General features: G+C 51.2%; 2 protein-coding genes across 6 annotated transcripts in view; one reads left to right on the plus strand and one right to left on the minus strand.

Annotated features, from left to right (window-relative positions):
- CHAF1A (chromatin assembly factor 1 subunit A) overlaps positions 1-7,226 on the minus strand; it is a 39,398-nt gene extending 32,172 nt beyond the window's left edge. Inside the window, exons 1-3 of one of the 4 annotated variants that reach the window (XM_032177652.2) lie at positions 7,052-7,226; positions 3,891-3,941; positions 693-1,549 (exon numbers count right to left, since the gene is read on the minus strand). In XM_032177652.2, the coding sequence (XP_032033543.1) occupies positions 693-1,549; positions 3,891-3,941; positions 7,052-7,103 (960 nt within the window). In that variant the 5' untranslated portion in view covers positions 7,104-7,226. Of the gene's footprint in view, positions 1-692; positions 1,550-3,890; positions 3,942-4,803; positions 4,847-6,601; positions 6,998-7,051 lie in introns of those variants that run through there. The other 3 variants (XM_058428910.1, XM_058428909.1, XM_032177654.2) reach the window with 3 other exon arrangements.
- Positions 7,227-9,234: 2,008 nt separating this feature from the next.
- SH3GL1 (SH3 domain containing GRB2 like 1, endophilin A2) overlaps positions 9,235-19,424 on the plus strand; it is a 40,898-nt gene continuing 30,708 nt past the window's right edge. Inside the window, exon 1 of one of the 2 annotated variants that reach the window (XM_032177677.2) lies at positions 9,235-9,446. In XM_032177677.2, the coding sequence (XP_032033568.1) occupies positions 9,402-9,446 (45 nt within the window). In that variant the 5' untranslated portion in view covers positions 9,235-9,401. Of the gene's footprint in view, positions 9,447-17,245; positions 19,368-19,424 lie in introns of those variants that run through there. The other variant, XM_032177678.2, reaches the window with a different exon arrangement.

Raw genomic sequence — 19,424 nt, forward strand, 5'->3', positions numbered from 1 at the left:
GGAGGTTGCAGTGAGCCGAGATCACGCCACTGAACTCCAGCCTGGGTGATAGAGTGACTCTGTCAAATAAAAATAATTTTTTTTCACAGAGACGGTGTCTACATTGCCCAGGTTGGTTTTGAAGTGATCTTCAAGCGATCCTCCCACCTCGGCCTCTCAAAGTGCTGGGATGACAGGCATGAGCCACTGTGCATGGCCCCAGGTAAGGTTTTTAAGATGGGTGGCTGTGCTGACCCTACAGAATTCTCCATGTCATGCTTCCTGCCGTCTCACTGCCACTTCAGTGCTCAGTGCCTCTGTAACCCCGTCCCTACAGTTCTATGCTTGGACAGGAAGGGCACAGAGAAAGCTGGACCTGGAATCTGAAGTGAGGGGTTACAGCGCCAGCTCAGATCCTAATTCCCTAAAATGGCTAAGCTATCACTGATTAGATGGGAACAACGAAGGCAAAACAGTAGGGTGTTATCCACACAGTACACCAGGTACACTGTTGATCAATTAAGTCCCAGGCGCATCACAACGAATGCAGAACTGAACACTGTGAGTTTTGATACCAGGAAGAACTCCGTGTCGAGTCCCAGGACCCAGCCCCGCTCACTCCGCCACAAACCACCTGGGTGACCCGGTGGAGACTGATAGCACTCTGAGATCCGTAAGCACTGATGTGCAGGGACTCCATGGGAGATACTCACTCTGCGGACGGGCGTGGAGGTAGGGAAGGGACTGGTACTGCTGTGCTGCTTTGGGGGAGCAGGTGGCCCCTCAGGCGAGCTGGTGGAAGAGGGAGAGCTCAGGGACGAATGGCTGAGTACAGAGTCTTCTTCGGGGCAAGATTCCAGCACCTCGCTCTCAGGGGTCATGCTCTTGCCTTGGGGTGTGGCTGGAGGGGACTTGATTTGGGGTGGTCTCACAGCCAAGATGTCCTGCAAGACCACCATGGGCACCTTCCCTTTGAACAGGATGCCCCCAGCTTCACTCCAACTGTCCTGCTCCTTTCTGGGGCACATTCTTGGGCCACTTGTCAGCTCCGGGCAGCTCCGTGGCGAACATTCCTGGGAGTCGTGTCTCCTCCCTGCACCTTCACAGCCGACACCCTCCTCCTCTATTTTGCAAGGAATGTCTGAAAGGGTCTCTCCAGGAAATGCCAACTTGTCGTTCTGAATGGCCTTCAACAACCCCTGCTGATCCCCAGTGTCTTCTCGCTCGCCATTTACTGCCTCTCTGGAGGGAGAGGCTTCAGAATTTAGTTTATTGTGGTCCACAAGACTGTCTGGCTGCTCATTCGAGTCCTCTGTCAAATCAATGATGACTGTGCTCTGGCCAATACTGGTTTCGATTCTATTTCTTAAAAAGTTATCTAAGGGACCCTTCCCGTTGACAAGTTTCGGTCTAAAGTCTATGTCAGAACCCATATGACAGTTGTTTTCCAAGGTGTCCAAAGAGGCCTCTAAATCGGGGCTTTTACTTTGCACAGAAGTACCCTGATCGTCTGACATGTCATCGGCTTTCCCCTTTGGGACAAGATTCAGGCGCTTAAACGGCAGACGGGCTTAAACAAAGACAGAAAGCCATCTTTAGTGAACGTTTAAAGTTAAAACCACTCATGAGCTTGAAAATTACTGACTTGTTGGGACATGCGGGTGGGGGATAATTTTAAAGTTCAAAAAGGGACTATCTGGGCCAGGCGTGGTGGCTCACGCCTGTAATCCCAGCACTTTGGGAAGGCCAAGGCAGGCAGATCACAAGGTCAGCAGTTCGAGACCAGCCAGACCAAAACGGTGAAACCCTGTCTCTTCTAAAACTACAAAAATTAGCCAGGCCATGGTGGCACGTGCCTGTAATCTCAGCTACTCAGGAGGCTGAGGCAGGAGAATCGCTTGAACTTGGGAGGCAGAGGTTGCAGTGAGCTGAGATCCCTGGGCGGTGAATAACCTGGGCGACAGAGCCAGACTCCCTCTCGGAAAAAAAAAAAAAAAAAAAAAGAAAAAAAGAAAAAAAAAAAGCCGGGTGTGAGAGGCCAAGGCAGGAGGATCACAAGGTCAGGAGATCAAGACCATCCTGGCTAACACAGTGAAACCCCGTCTCTACTAAAAGTACAAAAAATTAGCCGGGCGTGGGGGCAGGCGCCTGTATTCCCAGCTACTTGGGAGACTGAGGCAGGAGAATGGTGTGAACCCGGGGGGTGGAGCCTGCAGTGAGCCGAGATCGCACCACTGCACTCCAGCCTGGAGGACCCGAGAAAAACAAAAAAAAAAAAAAAAAAAAAAAAAAGATGGGGCAGGGGCTATCTGAAGCCAGGTACACTGACTCACATCTATAATCCCAGCACTTTGGAAGGCTGAGGCAGGAGGATCGCTTGAGCCCAGGAGGTAGAGGCTGCAGTGAGCTATGATGGTGCAACTACACCGCAGCCTGGGTAAAAGAGACCTTGTCTCAGAAAAGAGTGGGTGGGGGTGCTATCTTTTAATTCTATCCTTTTCTTTTTTTCTTTTTTTGAGACGGAGTCTTGCTCTGTCACCCAGGCTGGAGTGCAGTGGCGCGATCTCAGCTCACTGCAAGCTCCGCCTCCCAGGTTCATGCCATTCTCCTGCCTCAGTCTCTGGAGCAGCTGGGACTACAGGCGCCCGCTCCCACGCCTGGATAATTTTTTTGTACTTTTAGTAGAGACGGGGTTTCACCGTGTTAGCCAGGATGGTCTCGATCTCCTGACCTTGTGATCCGCCTGCCTCAGCCTCCCAAAGTGCTGGGATTACAGGCTTGAGCCACCGCGCCCGGCCCATTCTATCCTTTTCTAACAACCTAATTTTACTTATTTTCTTTTCTTTTGGAGACAGTTTTGCTCATCACCCACGTTGGAGTGCAATGGCGCCATCTCAGCTCACTGCAACCTCCACCTCCTGGGTTCAAGCTATTCTCCTGCCTCAGCTTCTCAAGTAGCTGGGATTACAGGCATGCACAACTACACCCAGCTAATTTTTGTATTTTTAGTAGAGACGGAGTTTCGCCATGTTGGCTAGGCTGGTCTCAAACTCCTGACCTCTGGTGATCTACCCGCCTCCACCTCCCAAGATGCTGGGATTACAGGTGTGAGTCACCATGCCCCGCTTCAACACCCTAATTTTAAAAAAAAAAAACAGCCGGGCGCGGTGGCTCACGCTTGTAATCCCAGCACTTTGGGAGGCCGAGGCGGGCGGATCACGAGGTCAGGAGATCCAGACCATGGTGAAACCCCGTCTCTACTAAAAACACAAAAAATTTGCTGGGCGCAGTGGCGGGCGCCTGTAGTCCCAGCTACTCAGGAGGCTGAGGCGGGAGAATGGCGTGAACCCGGGAGGCGGAGGTTGCAGTGAGCCGAGATCACGCCACTGCACTCCAGCCTGGGCAACAGAACGAGACTCCATCTCAAATAAAAAAAAAATTAAAATCCAACCGCTCATCTGGCCCAAGGGTGAACGCACTCCCTGTTTTACACAGAAGGATTTGGGAGCATTTACCTTCCAGGACAACAGTGGTTCTCTTCAGGGGCAGTTCTACCTCCCAGGGGACATCAGCCATGTATAGAGATATTTCTGGTTGTTACGACTTGGAGGATGCACTTACTGGCATCCAGTGGGAAGAGGCCAGGGATGCTACTAAGCTCCCTTCAACATACAGGAGAGCTCCTCAGCTGCAAGTTACAAAATGCCAATTGTGCATAAGTGGAGTCCTCGGGGTTTACTTATGGGAACCCCACGAGACATTACTGTGTGAAAAGCATTTTCCCAGCTTCCTGGTCTGAAGAAGGACTGTTTCTCTCCCCTCTAGCTCCAGGCTTCCACTGAGGTCTCCAACAAGAGACAAGGAAGACTATAAACTACGAACAACTCTTTAACCCATTTCCAAATAATTACCTTGTATTAACTTCTTAACTGGAAAAGCTGGTCTATCTTTGCAATCCATGGCTGCAAATAAAAGTGTCAAAGGGTAAATTGTTAAATGTTGCAGATAATCAAGTTAGCAAATACATATGTAGAGCCAGTTATGTACAAGGTGGAGGTAATTCTGACTCCTCTGTCCTCGGGGGCCATTTGGCACAGTCTAGAGATGTTTTTGGTTGTCATGATGCAGGGAGGGCTCGAAGGGATGCTATTCACATCCAGTGGGTAGAGGCCACGGATTCTGCTAAATGTCCCACAATGCAATGCACAGCACAGCACACCACACCACAATGAAGAATTATATGGGCCAAAAAAAAAAAAAATTTTTTTTTTTTTTTTTTTGAGACAGCGTCTCGCTCTGTTGCCCAGGCTGGAGTGCAATGGCACAGTCTCAGCTCACTGCAACCTCCACCTCCCGGGTTCAAGCGATTCTCCTGCCTCACCCTCTCAAGTAGCTGGGACTACAGGCGCGTGCCACCACGCTCGGCTAATTTTTGTATTTTTAGCAGAGACGGGGTTTCACCATGTTAGCCAGAATGGTCTTGAACTCCTGACCTCGTGATCTGCCTGCCTCGGCCTCCCAAAGCGCTGGCCACGGCGCCTGGCCTCAAAATGTTAATAGGTTCAGAAATCCTACCCTAGACACTGTCATGTTTTGTTTTATTTTCTTTGTGGCATTTAATCTGAAACTTTCGTGTTTATTACGTCTCTCCAGAAACAAAATGCCAACTGCATGACAGCAGAAAGACTTGTTCCATGCTGCACCTATGGTACCTGGTTAGGGTCTGGAATAAGTAAGAAAGCCAACTAAGAGAGTAACAGCAACTGTTTCATGAAATGAAAGTGGAATGAGTAAAAGTAGGGACGAGAGAAAACATCGGATTACCTATTCCATTCACATGATCCCCAAACATCTTCCTCCAACCCAAGCCCGCACACCACCACCAAATCTGTAAAATTAGAAAAGGGATCCTTTTCTTTTTAAAGAGAATTCATGAAGGGACCACAATTTAAAGCACTTTGAGCTTGCCAGGCAGGAGCTGAAGTGCTGTCAAGAGATGATAAGACAGAATATTTTCCTGCAAAAAAAATCTCAAGAAAACCATCTAATAATATCAAAGCAGATGCAGCAGTGACCACAAATAGAACCGAGTCTTTAGGTAAATACCTTAAACAGAGTAAATTTAGGAAGCTCACACTTACCAGGAGATCTGGCTTGGAAAAACCTAGTTTAGTTATTTTGGTTAATCTACGTATGTTTTGTAAGCATTACATAAAAGTGAGTATTTTTTAAAAGCAGACTGGGGGCTTCCTGAAAAACTCCATCGTCCATACATGAAACCACCCCTCACCCACCGCCCCAAGCTTAGTGAATAAGAAAAGGTACTGAGAAAATTCATGTTTCCTTTCTAGCTACTTCAAAGAAATAAAGACAGTATCATTCTCAAGTTTCCAGTTACCAAAAGACATGGATTTCTACCCCCTGACTGAAGGATATGATTTTTAGTCACTTAACTTTATTTTCAAGACGATCACAAAGATCTATTTGTGTGGCTTTGAGTCACTAGCTTTGGTGCAAGTGAAACAGAAACAATCTCATTAAAAACAGGACCCCCCCTCATTAAAAAATCCTGTACATAAAACGGGACACTCCCAATCCGGATACACATGATTAACACATATGTGTGTATAAAGTTACTAACTGCTCTTTATTCTGCGATTACATCCTTTCTAATTTTATTTGGCACTAAAATATACTTTCCTTTCATGGTGGCTCATGCCTGTAATCCCAGCACTTTGGGAGGCCAAGGCAGGTGGATTACCTGAGGCCAGGAGTTCGAGACCAGCCTGCCCAACATGGTGAAACCCCATCTCTACTAAAAAATACAAAAATTAGCCAGACATGGTGGTGCAGGCCTGTAATCCCAGCTACTCGGGAGGCTGAGGCAGAAGAATCTCTTGAACCAGACAGACAGAGGTTGCAGTGAGCCGGGATCCTGCCACTGCACTCCAGCCTGGGCAACAGAGCAAGATTCAGTCTCAAAATAAATAAATAAATAAATAAATAAATAAATAAATAAATAAATAAATAAAAGTTAAACATCCTGACTTAAAACATCACAGCTCCACGACAGTACCAACTTTACATTAATTTTATGTCTCCGTGAAATCCCAAAGGCAAGAAGGAACTACAGCCATGATTTTCAGCCAAGGGGGAATCTGCCGCATAGAGGACACAGGGCAATGGTATTTCTGGTTGTTACTAAGGCATGGGGAGAGGGGCTGCTAACGGCCTGCAAAAGGCGGAGGCCAGGGATGATGCTTAACACCCTGCAGTGCCGTGCCCAGGACGGCAACAAATATCAACACTGTTGAGGCTGAGAAACTGGACTGGCGTCCATTCTAGCCCTTCATTCGTTCACGTTATTTACTGAGCACCTACTAGGTGCCAAAGCGTAATGCCAAGTGCTGCCAAAACGTTATGTAATGCAGAGTCCAGCAAGGGAGAGGGACAGTCTGGTCTTCCTTGGTTCACCCTCCCACGTTTCAGGAGGCCTGTGGTGGGCTCCAAAGACCCCATTCCAAGGTACAGGGAGGAGGAAGTCACGGTGCATATGAGGAAGGAGCAAGAACTCGGGAGTTCCACCCTCCTGGCCATCTCTACCACCTGGGCCTCTTCTTACCCGGGCTTGCCCCGACCCGCAGAGGCATTGGTACCGGTCCCCGAGCCCGTGCGACCTTGGGCCTCAGTTTCCCCACCCGCTGCAAGGTCCAACATGGTCAAGGGACACAAACGCATCCAGTAACCTGCAGGGCAAGCCCTTTCGCTTCCCTGGGCCTCAGTTTCCCCTCTCGGCCCCTCCGACCCACCGCCCCAGAGAGCCCTGGAGGGACGAACTGACGCAAAAGCGCCGGAAGCAAACAATATGGTCGCGGCTACAACAATAACGTCAAGAAGGGTGCCCTTGGGGACGCCAGGCCCTCGCTGGGGATGAGAAGGCCCCAGGGGGTGAACGCCCGGCCCGCAGGACCCGGCTCGGCGCCGGGAGGCCCGTCCGCCTCCCATCGCCGCCTCAGCCCGTCCAGGCCGCGCGCCGCGCCCCCCCCTTCCCTCGGCACGGGCCCGAACCGACCTGCGGCGGCTCCCCTGGCGCCGGGCGCCCCGCACTCCGGCTCCTCCAGCATCGCCCAGGCGGCAGCTCGAGCTCCTCTCAGGCGGCGGAGGCGCGGGCTCCCCTCAGGCGGCCGCTGCTCTTCGCCCTCCCGCCCGCGCCGCTGCTGCCGCCGCGGCCGCCGCGCTCGTATTTGGCGGGAACTGCGGCGACCCCCGCAGTCCGCGCGCCAATTGGGCGAGCCCGGGTCACGTGACGGCCCGCCTCGGGAATTGAGGAGCGCAGGGGGCATCCTCGCGAGAACCGTGACTTTCCTCCCAGGGCTCGCCCATTGATGTGTCCGCGAGGGACGGGGCTTCCCCTCGGCGGCCTGTCATTGGCTGGGAGGAGCTGCCCTGCGATTGGAGGAAGGAGGTGTCAAGCTCATTGCTCTGCGCTGCGACTGGCTGATCGCGTGGGATAGTCCCTAAGAGGAGGGAGGCGCAGGCTCTTACGTCACCAGGAGAGCATTTTACGCAGGGCGCAGATGACAACTTGAAAGTGGGATTTAGATGAGGAACCTGGAGTTTTGAGTTTATCCTAATGGGACATAGGCTAAATATAGCAACAACAAGTAAAATTATAAAGTGCTTTCTACAAGAACAATAAAACGAAGTCTGGGGAGCGCTTCAGAAGTATTTGACATTCAGCAGATCACATGCAGAATGAGTGGACGAAATGGATCGTTTCTGGTTTAATACTCAGGAAATTGACACATGCTGTTTTCTCTGCCTAGAACAATCTTTTCGCAGCTCTTTTCCTGGCTAATTTATACTTTTCAGATCTTAGATCGGCACCCCAGGAAGCCTTTTCTTCCCCAACCCTGACAAGATCAAGTGCCTACAACACTGTTCTTTTTCTTAAATCAATTACAGCTGTGTCTATTTATTAGTTTGTTATTTGACTAATGAATTAATTTCTGCGTTTGTTATTAGTTCTGGCGAGGGTAGGACTCATTCCTCACTGGAACCCCAGGACCTGTTAGTAACTGATCATATTTACCAGGTCAATAAATATTTGAATGAATGCATAAATATTTGATTGAACTGTGTAGATAAAGCAGATTAAAAGCCTCACACAAAACAGAGAACTTCAGTGTCAGCCTGTGAGTGTAGAAACAGGTTTTCTTTCTTTCTTTCTTTTTTTCTTGAGACGGAGTCTCGAGTAGCTGGGACCACAGGCGCCCGCCACCACGTCCGGCTATTTTTTTCTATTTTTTAGTAGAGACGTGGTTTCACCGTTTTAGCCAGGATGGCCTCAATCTCCTGACCTCGTGATCCGCCCACCTCAGCCTCCCAAAGTGCTGGATTACAAGCGTGAGCCACCGCGCCTGGCCCTGAATTGCATTCTACAAGCATCTTTCTCGCTGCTATGCCAGGGAAGAATTGGAGGGGAGGACTGGTGGAAAGTATGGTCAGGGCATGAAGACAGACCTAGATGTCTAGATGTGTCACGTGGGCAACTGAATGGATGAACACAGGACAGAGAGACAGGAAGAGAGGTGGCCAGGCACGGTGGCTCATACCTGTGATCCCAGTACTTTGGGAAGCTGGGTGGGGGGGGCGGTGGTTGGATCACCTGAGGTCAGGAGTTCGAGACCAGCCTGGCCAACATGGCGAAACCCTGTCTCTACTAAAAATACAAAAATTAGACTAGCGTGGTGGTGCGCGCCTGTAATCTCAGCTACTCGGGAGGCTGAGGCAGGAGAATCGCTTGAACCCGGGAGGCAGAGGTTGCAGTGAGCCGAGATCACGCCACTGCACTCCAGCCTGGGAGACAAAGCAAGACTCCGTCTCAAAAAAAAAAAAAAAAGTGGAAGGGAGCTGAACACTTAGACGAACTGGATTTAGCTAAGATGAGTAAACAGGAATCTGAAGAATCGTAAGCAGGAGCCCTTTGTACTTCCCAACCTCCCTGGCCAGGTTTAAACTAAGCGCCTTTCCCAAGACGTTAGGGTCACCTCCAGGACTCCAGGGGGCGCTGCACCTGCTACGGCTCCTCTAGGCTCGCCCCGCTCAACTCACTGACAGAGGCGGTCTCTCCCGCGGTAGACAATGTGCACGTGCGCTCTCCAGCCGGCAGAGGGCGCGCGTGCGCAGACGGGGCCGGGGGCGCGCGCAGGGGCCGGCACCGGAAGCGTGCGGTTGCCATGTAATATCCTGGCCGCGCGGGCGCGCGAGCGGCTGAGGCGGCTCCGGGGCGGGCGCGGAGCTGGCAAGCGGGTGGCGGAGGCGGTGCCGACGCGGACTGCTGAGGCGCGCAGAGGGTCGGCGGCGCCCGGGAGGCTGTCGCTGGCGCGGTCCGGGCGGGAGGCTCGGCGGCGGGCGGCAACATGTCGGTGGCGGGCCTGAAGAAGCAGTTCTACAAGGCGAGCCAGGTGAGCGCAGGCCCAGGCGGGGGCCGAGTTCCGGGCCCCGGGCTGCCTGGATGGGGGGGGCCAGGCCCGACCTGGCCCGGGAGGGGGCCGGGGGGACCGACGTGGGGACGTTGGCGCGTGTCCCCCGCCAGGTGGGAACAATAAGGGATGGACGGGGGCGATGAGGTGGCCCAGGCCCTGACCGCCATGCGGGCTACAGAAGCGTGGACAGAGCCCCTGGGAGGAGGGGAGAGGCACCCTGGGCTGCCCAGGGACGCGGACCTCTCCCCTCCTTCCCTCCGCTGCAGGGGCGGGGTGCGGGGAGAGAAGGGGAAGAGAGGAGTCCCGAGGCTGTCGACACAGGACTCTTGCCAGATAACCCAGAGCCAGGGAGAAGTTGCGTCCAGAGCAGTTTTGTTCAGAATCCTCTGGATGGGCAAGGTACAAAGTTGAAAAAGTAGAGGAAGAAGTCAGTTCCCTTCTGTGCTCCTCGGGCAGCCAGCCCCTCTCCCCAGAGACAAGCGACTGTCATCGACTCCGTATGTCCCTTTTCTAAGATACTTGTGTGCCTTTCCTTTAAAAACACGTACACTGTGATAGCACATGCCACAGAATCCTGTGTGCTGTGTTTTTCATTACTTGGAGATCACACTGCAGCGGGATTTCTCCCCCTCCGTCGGCACTGTTGACATCTGGGGCTGGATTGTTCTCCGTAGTGGGGCCGTCCTGGGCACTGCAGGGTGCTGAGCAGCACCCCTGGCCTCCACCCACTCCGGGCCAGAAGCACCCCCAAGTCGTGACAACCAAAAATATCTTGAGACATCACTCTGTGTCCCCTGAGGAATAGAATCAGTCCTCCTTCCCTCCCTTCGTTCCTTCCTTCTTTCTTTCCTTCCTTCCTACCTCCCTCCTTGCTTCTCTCCCTCCCTTCCTTCTCTTCTTTCCTTCCTCCCTTCCTTCACTGTCTCCCAGGACTACTGCACTAGACCATACTCCACATTTCTGGAATTTTTTTTTTTTGAGTCGGAGTCACTCTCTGTCGCCCCAGCTGGAGGGCAGTGGTGCAATCTCGGCTCACTGCAAGCTCCGCCTCCTGTGTTCAAGCAATTCTCCTACCTCAGCCTCCCCAGTAGCTGGAACTACAGACATGCGCCACCACGCCCGGCTACTTTTTGTAATTTCAGCAGAGACAGGGTTTCTCCATGTGCCCCAGGGTAGTCTCGAACTCCTGGCCTCAAGTGATCCGCCTGCCTCGGCTTCCCAACATGCTGGGATTACCGACGTGAGCCACCTGCCTGGCCTACTTGGATCTTTTTAATGGGTACATTGTATTTCATTCCATGACGTGTACCATAATTTATTTAACCAGTTGTCACTTGATATCTCTATTGTTTACTGGAATTTTCTGCTACCATTACTACAATGAATAGCCAGTGAATATCTTTGCTCACCAGTGGGGATTAGTTTTATAGGATGAATTACCAGAAGTAGAATGCTGCATCCCAGCCTAAGTGCATTTGATATGGACAGATAAAGGGTTTTTTTGGAAAGTCCAGGACCCATTGCTCATGAATCTGGTGAAAGGTGTGGATCCACTCTACAGAAAACTGGGCACACTTAAAATTTTCACTTTGCAATTTCGAATCCAAGAAGCCTCAGGTTTGGCCGGGCGCGGTGGCTCACGCCTGTAATCCCAGCACTTTGGGAGGCCGAGGCAGGCGGATCACTTGAAGCCAGGAGTTTGAGAGCAGCCTGGGCAACATGGCAAAACCCCATCTCTACTAACAGTACAAAAATTTTGTATTTTTGCCTGTAACCCCAGCTACTAAGGAGGGTGAGACAGGAGAATCTCTTGAATCCGGGAGGCAGAGGTTGCAGTGAGCCGAGATTGTGCCACTGCACTCCAGCCTGGGTGACAGAGCGAGACTCCGTCTTGAAAAAAAAAAAAAAAAAAGACAAGAAGCCTCAGATTGTTGAATCCTATTGGTCTGTGTACTGCAGGGTGAGGTTGTGTGGAATTTGTGTAGATAGAGTCCACCGAGGAATGAGCAATGATCTTAGCAAATGCTTGGGCCAAGGTGGCAAACAGGGTTCTCTGCCCACAGTTCGGAGAGGCCCAGTGGGAGCAAAGAGAAATGAGTCCCCAGTAACACCCAGCTGGTACCTTTTGCCCCTGGAAAGAAAAAAGTAAGGACCCTGCCAGGTGCTGTGGCTCGTGCCTGTAATCCCAGCACTTTGAAGGCTGAGGCAGGGGTTCCCTTGAGTTCAGGAGTTCAAGACCAGCCTGGGCGATATAGGGAGAGCTCATCTCTACAAAATATCAAAAAGTTAGCCAGGTGTGGTGATGTGCACCTGCAGTCCCAGCTACTTGGGAGGCTGAGGCAGGAGGACCACTTGAGCCCAGCAGTTCAAGGCTGCAGTGAACTATGATCACGCCACTGCACTCTAGCCTGGGCAACAAAGTGAGACCCTGTCTCAAAAAATAAATTAAAAAAGTAACAACCCTAGTGGTTGTCTAGGGATATAGATACTTGGGGTCTATCTCTAGACCCCAGATGTTGGTTAAACCCTGGAGAAAGATTTAATCCAGACAAATTTTAGGACTGTCGCTGAGAACAGCCCCACCCCCTTGCCCCAGCAGTTTGAAATCAGATGGCCTAGCTCTGGGTTAGACCTTGCCCAGCAGGCGTCAGACCTTCACCTGCTTGGTTAGAGCACCGTAGAGCACTGCTCCCTAGCAGGAAAGATGTTCTCAGAGGTCTTGGAGGAATTCCTGGGCCACTTTGTTCCCTGCTATAGACAGGTCTCTGGAAGCTACGACCCCCACTCCCAGCGATCAGGGCCTGTGCCCATATTGTCCTGAGCTGACACCCTCTTTGAAGGAATGAGCCAGGCCTCTTGTGCTGGCCACCAGGACTTTGTCTCTCTCGAGGGAAGCACGATGACCTGCTTTCAGATCTGTGCGTGGCGCCTTGAAGCCTGGAGAGGACAGTGTGGTGTTAGCTGGGCTTAGGATTGCGTATTTCCACATCCTGAGGCCTAGTCCCAAAGCACGATGGCCACAGCCCACCCTCGGGGCTGTCGTCTTGGCCTCCTGGTCAATTCTGTCTTGAGTCGTGCTCTTAGAAGTCACCTTGGCTGCGTTCCATGCCCTTCTGTGATCATTGCCATGGTTCCCTCTGACATCTCAGCTGTTACCTGGACGTATCCAACTATTTGTGTCTCTTTTTTTGTTTTTAGTATAATAACAACTCTTTCACCCTCTGCTGTGCCTGTTGGAAAGTGACATCTCTCGGGATCCCTCGTTACGTAGTGATACGAACATTTATTGAGTTCTCACCATGTGAACAGGCAGTATGCTTTATACCAGTAGGTCTCAGCTGGTCTTGCTTATCCGGTCTAAGGGTAGAAACATTCCCTCTTTTACACAAAAGGATTAGGGGACATTTATGTTCCTGTAAAACCGGGCCAGTTCTGTCCTCCAGGGGACATTGACAATGTCTGGGACCTTTTTGGTTGTCACAGCTTGGTGGGGTGCTGCTGGCTACTAGTAGGTAGAGATCAGGGATGTTGCTCAACATCCTCCGGTGCCCGGGGCAGCGTCTCCCCACTGCCCCCAAGAATTACCTGGCCCCAGATGTCAATAGTACCAAAATTTGAGAAACCCTGCTTGAAGATTTGGAAAAAAAATGAGGATAATTATACGAAAACAAAGGAACAAAAAAAAATCCCTGCTGAGCTGTTCTTAAGATTTTCCTAGTTTGGCCGAGTGTGGTGGCTCACGCCTTTAATCCCAGCAGTTTGGGAGGCCCTCCAGCCTGGGGGACGAGAGTGAGACTTCATCTCAAAAAAAAAAAAAAAAAAAGTAAAATATAAAATAAAATAAAGATTTTCCTAGTTTGCTAAGCACAGATAGCCACATGTGTAGTTTGTTTTTGTTTGTTTGTTTTTGAGACAGAGTTTCTCTCTTGTTGCCCAGGCTGGAGTGCAATGGCTGCCATCTCAGCTCATTGCAACCTCTGCCTCCCGGGTTCAAGCGATTCTCCTGCCTCAGCCTCCCGAGTAGCTGGGATTACAGGCACCCACCACCATGCCCCACTAATTTTTTTGTATTTTTAGTAGAGACTGGGTTTCACCATGTTGGCCAGGCTGGTCTCGAACTCCTGACCTCAGGTGATCTACCTGCCTCAGTCTCCCAAAGTGCTGAGATTACAGGCGTGAGCCATGGCACCCCGCCCCACAGGTAGATATTTACATAAAACTCAGCATCCAGACCCCAAGGTCGAGCCCACCCTCAAGTCTTTAGGAAAACTCGAGTGTCTTTCAGTATCTGGGCTTCTTTTTTAGGGGGGAGCTAGATCCACCATAAACATTTTATGTGTATATGTACACTGTTTATCATATACATATTGTGACAGCTGTATATATATATTTTTTTGAGACGGAGTCTCACTCTGTTGCCCAGGCTGGAGTGCAGTGGCGTGATCTTGGCTCACTGCGACCAACCTCCACCTCCCGGATTCAAGCGATTCTCTTGCCTCAGCCTCCTGAGTAGCTGGAATTACAGGCGCGCATCACCATGCCCGGCTAATTGTTTTTGTATTTTTAGTAGAGATGGGGTTTCACCATGTTGGTCAGGCTGGTGTTGAACTCCTGACCTTGTGATCCGCCCACCTCAGCCTCCCAAAGTGTTGGGATTACAGGTGTGAGCCACCGCGCCCAGCCTAAACAACTTGTATGTATATGTACACTGTTTATCATATATATGTATTGTGGCAACCATATGTGTTAATAAGCCTTCAAAAGGTAAGCACCTGTATTTTCTTGTAATTAACAACGTCAGTTTTGTGTGATGTAGTCTCTGTGGAATTTCCCTTACATATGATGACAGAAACAAAGACTGAAAAATGGTTCACAGAAAAACAGAACATATATGAATCTCAGAATAACCATGTCTGCCCCTGTGTAGGGAACTATTTTAGAGGAAACACTTTCACTGCTGGCCCCAAATGCCACCATCCACTTAGGTTCTTCAATGTGAACCTTTAATTCAAAAATACCTTCCAGCTGATCATGAGGAACCTTTATCGCTTGCGCCTGGGTGCTCAAGTCTGCAGGGAGCCCTGATTGTACCACTGCACTCCAGCCTGGGAGACAGAGCCAGACCCTGTCTCAAAAAAAAAAAAACACCATTTACAGTGACTTAGAAAAGGGATAGTTTCCAGTGCTACACACAATGGTTCCATACACAGCTTAAAGGTTTCCAGTTCTTTGCTGGAACTTGATTTAATAGTTGAGAGCCACAGGCATCGGGGCTCCTGAAGGAGGGGCACACTCCCATCAGCACTGTCAGCCGGGGACGGTGCAGACCCCTTCCTCACTCCTCCGCTTGGCAATGTCAGAGACAGTTGTTATCACAACTTTGGGAGAGAATGCTCATGGCATCAAGGGGATAGGGGCCAGGGATGGTTGCCAAGCATCCTACAGTGCATAGGACAGCTTCCCCCCGCTGCAAAGGAAGAATTCTCCAGCCCTATGTCAGTAGAGTCGAGCTTAAGAAACCCTGCTTTAAACCAGGCTCTAGACTTCCAAGGGTTTTCACAGTGTCCTTTCTAAATTGAGAAACAGAGGCCGGGAGGATGCAGGAGAGAGTGCTGGGAAGGATTAACTTTCTAGCAGGCAAGCCTGTATTGTTGGTTCTGAGTTTCTGATCTCTAATTGGTGATAATGTTAAGAACCTTAGTGGGTTCCAGGCTAGTTCATCTCCCTGTGAAACCTTTCGGGAACTTGTTCAAAATTGGTTTGGGCTTGGGTGCGCAGTTTGTGAGTTTTTACTTCTTGTCATGAACTGGCCATAGACTCGTTGAGGGCCTGAGCTGGGAAAGTTGAATCATCTGGAAGAAAGCAGTAAAAGAAATAGCCATCCGTCATGGTCCCATCTCCCTGGTTCCCTCCTTTCTGCCTGTGTGACGCCCACTCCCTCAAGAGCCTCCTGGCATCCGTGCGCAGCTAGAATTGGGGGACTAAGGAGGGTGAAAGAACGCCACTAGCGAGAGCTGCTCTCAGAAGTTCCTGTGGTGTGCTGGGGGTTTGGGTGACATTATTTCCAGGCTTAAGCTGCTAACTGGCTTCCTGATAAATCTTGTGGCCAGGCTGTGTGAGATTGAGAGTGTAACTAGGGATAGAGCTGGCAGCTGCCTGGAATGCTGGCTTTTTTTTTTTGCCTGAAAGGAGGGAGAGGGTTTGAACATTTGAACGGAAAGATTGCTTCACACTGAGCTAGGAGGAACATTCACAGGCGTCACCTCCCATAGCTTTGAAACCTGCCTGATGCTCCTTAGGCCCTGGGTTTGTGCCTAGGAGAAAAGGAGAGGCCGGGGGGTTGGGGGAGGACGGTCTGCTGGGGGATCCTGGGCCCCACCTATTGGGGGCTGCAGGTCAGAGTAAGCAGTGTCTGGGACATGGCCGGTGTTTCAGAATGTCAGCGATACTGCTTGTTCTGACCTATTTTTATTTTTATTTATTTTTTAATTTTAGTTTTAATTTTTTGTTTGTTTGAGACAGAGTCTAGCTCTGTCGCCCGGGCTGGAGTGCAGTGGCATGATCTCCGCTCACTGCAACCTCCGCCTCCCAGGTTCAAGCAATTCTTCTGCCTTAGCCTCCTGAGTAACTGGGATTACAGGCACACGCCACCACGCCCAGCTCATTTTTGTATTTTTAGTAGAGACAGGGTTTCACATCTTGATCAGGCTGGTTTCAAACTCCTGACCTCGTGATCCACCTGCCTTGGCCTCCCAAAGTGCTGGGATTACAGGCATGAGCCACTGTGCCCGGCCTATTTTTATTTATTTTTTAATTTTTTGTAGAGACAGAGTGTCACTATGTTGCCTAGGCTGGAGGCTCCTTAAACCCCACCACTCCAGGTCTTGAACTCCTGGACTCAAGTGATCCTGTCTCCTCATTCTCTCAAAGTGCTGGGATTACAGACGTGAGCCACCGTGCTTGGCCCTGACCTCTTTTTAGTTTATTTATTATGAATTTTTTTTTTTTTTTGAAACGGAGTCTCACACTGTTGCCCAGGCTGGAATGCAGTAGCACAATCTCAGCTCACTGCAACCTCTGCCTCCTGGGTTCAAGCAATTCTCCTGTCTCAGCCTCCCAAGTAGCTGGGATTATAGGCATGTGCCACCACGCCCAGCTGATGTTTGTATCTTTAGTAGAGATGAGGTTTTGCTGTGTTGACCAGGCTGGTCTCGAACTCCTGACCTCAGGTGGTGATCCTCCTGCCTCAGCCTCTCAAAGGGCTGGGATTACAGGTGTGAGCTACCATGCCCGGGTTATTATGATTTTTTTAAATTTTATGTATTTGAGATGCAGTCTTGTTCTGTCTCCACTCCCAAGGTGGTGTGCAGTGGCACGATCTTGTCTCACTGCAACCTCTGCTGCCCAGTTCAAGCGATTCTCCTGCCCCAGCCTCCTGAGTAGCTGGGATTACAGGTTCCTGCCACCGTGCCCAGCTAATTTTTGTATTTTTAGTAGAGACGGGGTTTCGCCTTGTTGGCCAGGCTGGTCTTGAACTCCTCAGGTGATCCGCCCGCCTTGGCCTCCCAGTGTGCTGGGATTACAGGCATGAGCCACGTGCCCAGCCCTGACCTCTTTTTCAAAACCTCACTTTGTGGGACCACTCTTGGTTTTCCTACCAAAGTGCTTGACTTGTTAAACCATAAACATGGAATGATCTTTTGTGTGTGTGTGTGTGTGTGTGTGTGTGTGTGTGTGTGATGGAGTCTTGCTCTGTCCCAGGCTGGAGTGCAGTGGGCCGATCTCAGGTCACTGCAACCTCCACTTCCTGGGTCCAAGTAATTCTCCTGCCTCAGCCTCCCGAGTAGCTGGGATTACAGGCGTGCGCCACCACAGCTGGCCCAATTTTTGTATTTTTAGTGGAGACAGGGTTTCATCATGTTGGCCAGGCTGGTGTTGAACTCCTGACCTAGTGATCTCCCTGCCTTGGCCTCCCAAAGTGCTGGGATTACAGTCATGAGCCAGTGGGAATAATCTTAAGATACAAAAATATGGGGTTCATAACCCCTTCACCTTGGCACAGATAAAAATGTATACCCTTGTGCTGGGAGCGACAGGTGATTCAGAGGCCCTTTTGTGTGGGCTGGTAAAGGACCAGCATTGGTGATTCAGAGGCTGTGCCCGGGGCAAGGCCGGTGAGTCCAGCAGCTGCAGGCTGACCTCCGGAAGCCCCCTCTCCCTCCGGGAGGTGCTGGCAACAGATGTAGGAAGGGGCTTTGCTTTGTGATGTCCACGTATGATGGGAACGGGGTTAAGTCCACTCTTTCAGGAAGCTCTGGTGACTGAATCCAGGAATGTGCAGCATGTACTGGTGTGTGCCTTGAGGCATTGGAGCCGGTGGCGTGGACCCTGGGCCACCCCGGGACAGGCAGGGCTCACTCTCCCCACTCCGCTCTGTTTCTGGCTTGCAGACGGGTGGAACCAGCAGCTGTGTGGAGGCCTGAGCTGTGTGCTGGCTGAGCTGTGCAGACACAGAGGTTTGAGACTGCCTTTCCCCAAAGGAAGCTAGAGGCTCCTTACACTCCGCTGCTCCCCGGGCCTGTCTGTGAAACCTGGCTCACCTGGCCCCCTTCACAGGTTTGGCTGTTGGTGGTCACGGGGCACTTTGTAACCAAGCAGCATCCTGCGTTTTCCCATTCTTAACAAACAGACTCCGATTTCTGCCACCCGTGACTGCTGTACATAGGCCCTGGAACAAGTCAAGGGCTGAAAGTTCGGCCAAAAGTTTGTCTCTGACTCAGAATCCCGTGTTCACCAAAGACCAGTTGGGGCTCTGTGGGTGCTGATCGCCTTGCTTATCTGGGTGTGTGTTAAAGCCCAGCTCTGCAGTACTTAATTATATTCCAGGTGCCCCTAATAATAGCCTGCGAGTGCGAGATGAGGTGTCTCACCTTATGCTGCTCAGTTGAAGACATTGGGGACTGTCGCATTCTGAGACCCCAGACCTATCAAGCACCCAGAGAACATGACACTGCTCACCCCGCCCCTGGCCGCCCAGGAGTGGCCGCTGTCACGTGCGCAGTGCACCTGAGGTCTGAGCTGGCTGTGTGTGTCTGTTACATTTTTCCCTCAGAGGAGAAATCTGCAGGTTGAGGCCAGTCCCGCTCAGACCTGCCCATGTCTCTGTGTCCAGTGGACTTTGATCCAGGGGCCTAGGGTACAGCCAAGCCTTCTCTGCTGCCTTAGCCCTTTTCCTCCTCTGTGATTGTCTCCAGTGTTTTGCAACTGTTCTGATCTCGGGAAACGTCGTGTTTAATTTGGAGCATGCTGCCAACGTCCCCAATAGGATTTCGGAGGCAGCCGCAGGTTTCCGCGCTGCCGGGGGCAGAGCTTAGAGGAGAAGCTCAGAGCGGCCTCCGTGTTTCTCCTTTCCAAGCCGCTGAGGTCTCTAAGCGCCGGGAGGGTTGGAAGGGGAAGCATTGCCCCGTGGTGGGGGTGGGGTGGGTGTCAGGAGCTCAACAGGCTCTGGAGGCATCTCAGCCGGACTTGAGCTCTCCAACTCTAATGGCTTTTTAATGTGTGAGCTGAAGTGTCAGGGGGCGGTCTCTTCTGGTTCTTTTTCAAAGCTGTCCCTGGAAAGTGGATGAAAGAATGTGGTGGCGGGGGCTGCAGCGGGTTTCCCTCTCTCCCTTCTCTCCCCTCCTCTCCTTCCTGTCTCTCTCTCCCCACTCTTCTTCCTCTCTTTCTGTTCGCTTCCCTCGTCTTTCTCTCTGTCTCTCCCTTCTTTTGCCCTCTCACCTCTTCTTCTGTCTCTCCTCTCCACGCCTTCTTCCTGTCTGTCTGCCTGCCTGTCTCTCTCTCTGTCTCTCGCCTTTTGCAGGGCTGGATTTGGCAAGCACTCTTCCTGAGCACTGCAGCTTGGTGCGTTTCTACTCATTTCCTGTTAAGCAGTACCCAGAGCTCCCTGAATTCAGGCTC

This window comes from Hylobates moloch, unplaced genomic scaffold (genome assembly GCF_009828535.3).
Source record: "Hylobates moloch isolate HMO894 unplaced genomic scaffold, HMol_V3 SCAFFOLD_15, whole genome shotgun sequence".
Taxonomy (NCBI): domain Eukaryota; kingdom Metazoa; phylum Chordata; class Mammalia; order Primates; family Hylobatidae; genus Hylobates; species Hylobates moloch.